Consider the following 3,321-nt stretch of genomic DNA (forward strand, 5'->3'; position numbering starts at 1 on the left):
AGCCTGGTGGCAATCTACAATAGTTACAGTTGTAAAACTGTACTAACATAGTGGAAAATAACACCCTGTATCTCATAACTGACTAAATATGTACACTCACATCATATGCTCGCACATTTATATTTATGTAATATTTCCCACTAGGAAAAATCTAACTCCCATCCAAGGAACTCATAAAGCTTCTGAAAGACTGATACTACTGAAGCTGTAATTAAAACCCCTGCAGTAAGAGGGAGAGAGTTTTAGCACAGTGTTTGAAACAGGCTATGTGCTATTGTGCTAAAAGGGTTTTTAACTCCAAGCACTTTCTTTGCATAACCGGGGTGTACATTGCTAAATATGGCCAGAATTATGTGACATGGGTTAATATTTGCAAAAGTGTTTGAATAACTTGGGAACCACAATCCCATTTTCAGAAATGACATAGGTACTTAGAAGTCCAAAGGCCAGATTTTTTAAAAAAATGGGTCTTCAGTTCTTAAATGATTTAAGAACATTTGAATAGGAGTTAGGCACTTAGCTACCTTTAAAAATTTGGCCTGAAGTCAACCTGGATTTAGTTTTCTAAGGCCTGGTCTACACTACGACTTTAATTCGGATTTATCAGTGTTAATTCGAATTTACCCTGCAACCGTCCACACAACTACACTATTTATTTCGAAATAAAGGGCCCTTTAAATCGATTTCTGTACTCCACCCCGACGAGCGGAGTAGCGCCAAAATCGATTTTAACATTTCGAATTAGGGATAGTGTGGCCGCAATTCGATGGTATTGGCCTCCGGGAGCTATCCCACACTGCATCATTGTGACCGCTCTGGACAGCAATCTAAACTCGGATGCACTGGCCAGGTAGACAGGAAAAGCCCCGCGAACATTTGAATTTCATTTCCTGTTTGCCCAGCGTGGAGAGCACAGGTGACCACAGAGAGCTCATCAGCACAGGTAACCATGCAGGCCGATAATCGAAAAAGAGCACCAGCATGGACCGTACGGGAGGTACTGGATCTGATCGCTATATGGGGAGAGGATTCAGTGCTTGCAGAACTTCATTCTAAAAGACGAAATGCCAAAACTTTTGAAAAAATCTCCAAGGGCATGATGGAGAGAGGCCACAATAGGGACTCAGATCAGTGCCACATGAAAGTCAAGGAGCTCAGACAAGCCTACCAAAAAACAAAGGAGGCAAACGGTCGCTCTGGGTCAGAGCTGTGGACATGCCGCTTCTACGCCGAGCTGCATGCAATTCTAGGGGGGGCCGCCACCACTACCCCACCTGTGATCATGGATTCCGGGTCGGGGATAGTCTCATCAACTACACCTGAGGATTCTGCCGATGGGGGAGAGGAGGAGGAGGAGGAGGAGGAGCTTGCAGAGAGCACACAGCACTCCATTCTCCCCAACAGCCAGGATCTTTTTCTCAGCCTGACTGAAGTACCCTCACAACCCTCCCAAGCCAGTATCCAAGACCATGACCCCATGGAAGGGACCTCAGGTGAGTTTACCTTTTAAAATATAAAACTTGTTTTAAAAGCAAACGGTTTTTAATGATTACTTTGCCCTGAGGACTTGGGATGCATTCGCGGTCAGTTCAGCTACTGGAAAAGTCTGTTAATGTGTCTGGGGATGGAGCGGAAATCCTCCAGGGACATCTCCATGAAGCTCTCCTGGAGGTACTCCAAAAGCCTTGCCACAAGGTTTCTGGGCAGTGCATCCTTATTCCCTCCTCCATGGTAGGACACTTGACCACGCCATGCTTGCAGCAAGTAATCTGGTATCATTGCCTGACAAAGCCTGGCAGCGTATGGTCCCGGTGTTTGCTGGCCTTCAAGCAACATCCGTTCTTTATCTTGTTGTGTAATCCTCAGGAGAGTGATATCACTCATGGTAACCTGGTTGAAATACGGGAACTTAATTAAGGGGACAGAGGTGGCCGTTCCTACTGGGCTGTTTGCCTGTGGCTGAAAATAAATCCTTCCCTGCAGTTAGCCAAGCGCAGATGGGAAATTGGCCCTGAGCTTTTCGCGTTTGGCTAGCAGGGATCTTCCCTGTTACCAGCCACGTGGTGGGGGGAGGGGTACTGTGATCATCCCAGAGAATTTATGGCGGGAGGGGGGCGGCAGCGGGGGGGGGTGGTTAGTTTGGTTCCTGCAGGGATCTTCCCTGATACCAGCCACGCGGTGGGGGGAGGGGTACAGCGATCATCCCAGAGAATTCATGGCGGGAGGGGGGGGTGGGGGGGTTAATTGGTTTTCTGCTGCTGCTGAATGTTAACAGAAAAACTGCAGCACTCTACAGGCTATGCTTGGTATGTGGGAAAGGAGGGCGCAGAAGCCGTAAGACAATGGCTTACCATGGCCGCATGCAAGCCGAATTCTGTTGCCCGGACCTGTGATCTCTAGCAGCAAAGCCACAGGCACTCAGTATTAAGAGGCAAAATGCGACCTTGCACAGAAATCACATGTGCTATGTAATGTGAATAGTGTTGGTCACCGTGAAAGAGTATAAGCATTGTTCTGCAAAATGTATCTTTTTAAACAATTCTCTCTTTTTTCCCCTCCCTACAGCAGCTGCAAATTCCTCAAGCCTCCCTCCTCCATCCCGAAGGCTATCACAGATAAGGCGTCGTAAAAAGAAGACGCGAGACGAGATGTTTGCAGAAATTATGGAATCCAGCCGCAGTGACAGAGCTCATCTGAATGAGTGGAAAGAAACGGTTTCAAAGTATAGGAAAGAAGCCAGTGAACGTGAGGACAGGAGGGACCAACGTGAGGACAGGAGGGACCAACGTGAGGAGAGGAGAGACGCTCGAGATGAGAGGTGGCGGCAGGAAGATCAGAGGAGGCAGGATGCAATGCTGGGGCTGCTGCGTGAGCAAACAGACATGCTCCGGCGTCTGGTGGAGCTTCAGGAACGGCTGCAGGAAAACAGAGTGCCACTACAGCCCCTGTATCCCCCTCCCCCCTCCCCATGTTCCATATCCTCCTCACCCAGACGTGTAAGAATGCGGGGGGGGGGGAGGCTCCGTACACCTTCCCATTCCACCCCAGTGGACAGCCCAAGCAAAAGGCTGTCATTTTTTTAACCTTTTTTTAGTGGCCTTTTCCTTCCCACTGATCCTCCTCCCAAATCCCACCCGGGTTCCCTCCCTCTTTTTCTAATCTATTAATAAAGAATAAATGATTTTTAAATGATAGTGACTTTATTTGGTTTGAAAGCAAGCTGGGGGAAGGGGGAGGGTGGGTTCCTTACAGAAAATGAGTCAATAAAGGGGGCAGGTTTTCATGAAGGAGAAACAAACAGATATTTCACACTGTAGCCTG

The 3,321-nt window shown here is 47.9% G+C and overlaps 1 protein-coding gene across 1 annotated transcript; it reads left to right on the forward strand.

Moving 5' to 3' along the window:
* The first annotated feature begins 1,448 nt into the window (after positions 1–1,448).
* Positions 1,449–3,105, forward strand: LOC128833037 (trichohyalin-like). Its single transcript, XM_054020916.1, has 2 exons — positions 1,449–1,493; positions 2,566–3,105. The coding sequence occupies exons 1-2, from the start codon at positions 1,478–1,480 to the stop codon at positions 3,081–3,083; spliced, it is 534 nt and encodes a 177-aa protein (XP_053876891.1). The 5' UTR covers positions 1,449–1,477; the 3' UTR covers positions 3,084–3,105.
* The last annotated feature ends 216 nt before the right edge of the window (positions 3,106–3,321 follow it).

This window comes from Malaclemys terrapin, chromosome 2 (genome assembly GCF_027887155.1).
Source record: "Malaclemys terrapin pileata isolate rMalTer1 chromosome 2, rMalTer1.hap1, whole genome shotgun sequence".
Taxonomy (NCBI): domain Eukaryota; kingdom Metazoa; phylum Chordata; order Testudines; family Emydidae; genus Malaclemys; species Malaclemys terrapin.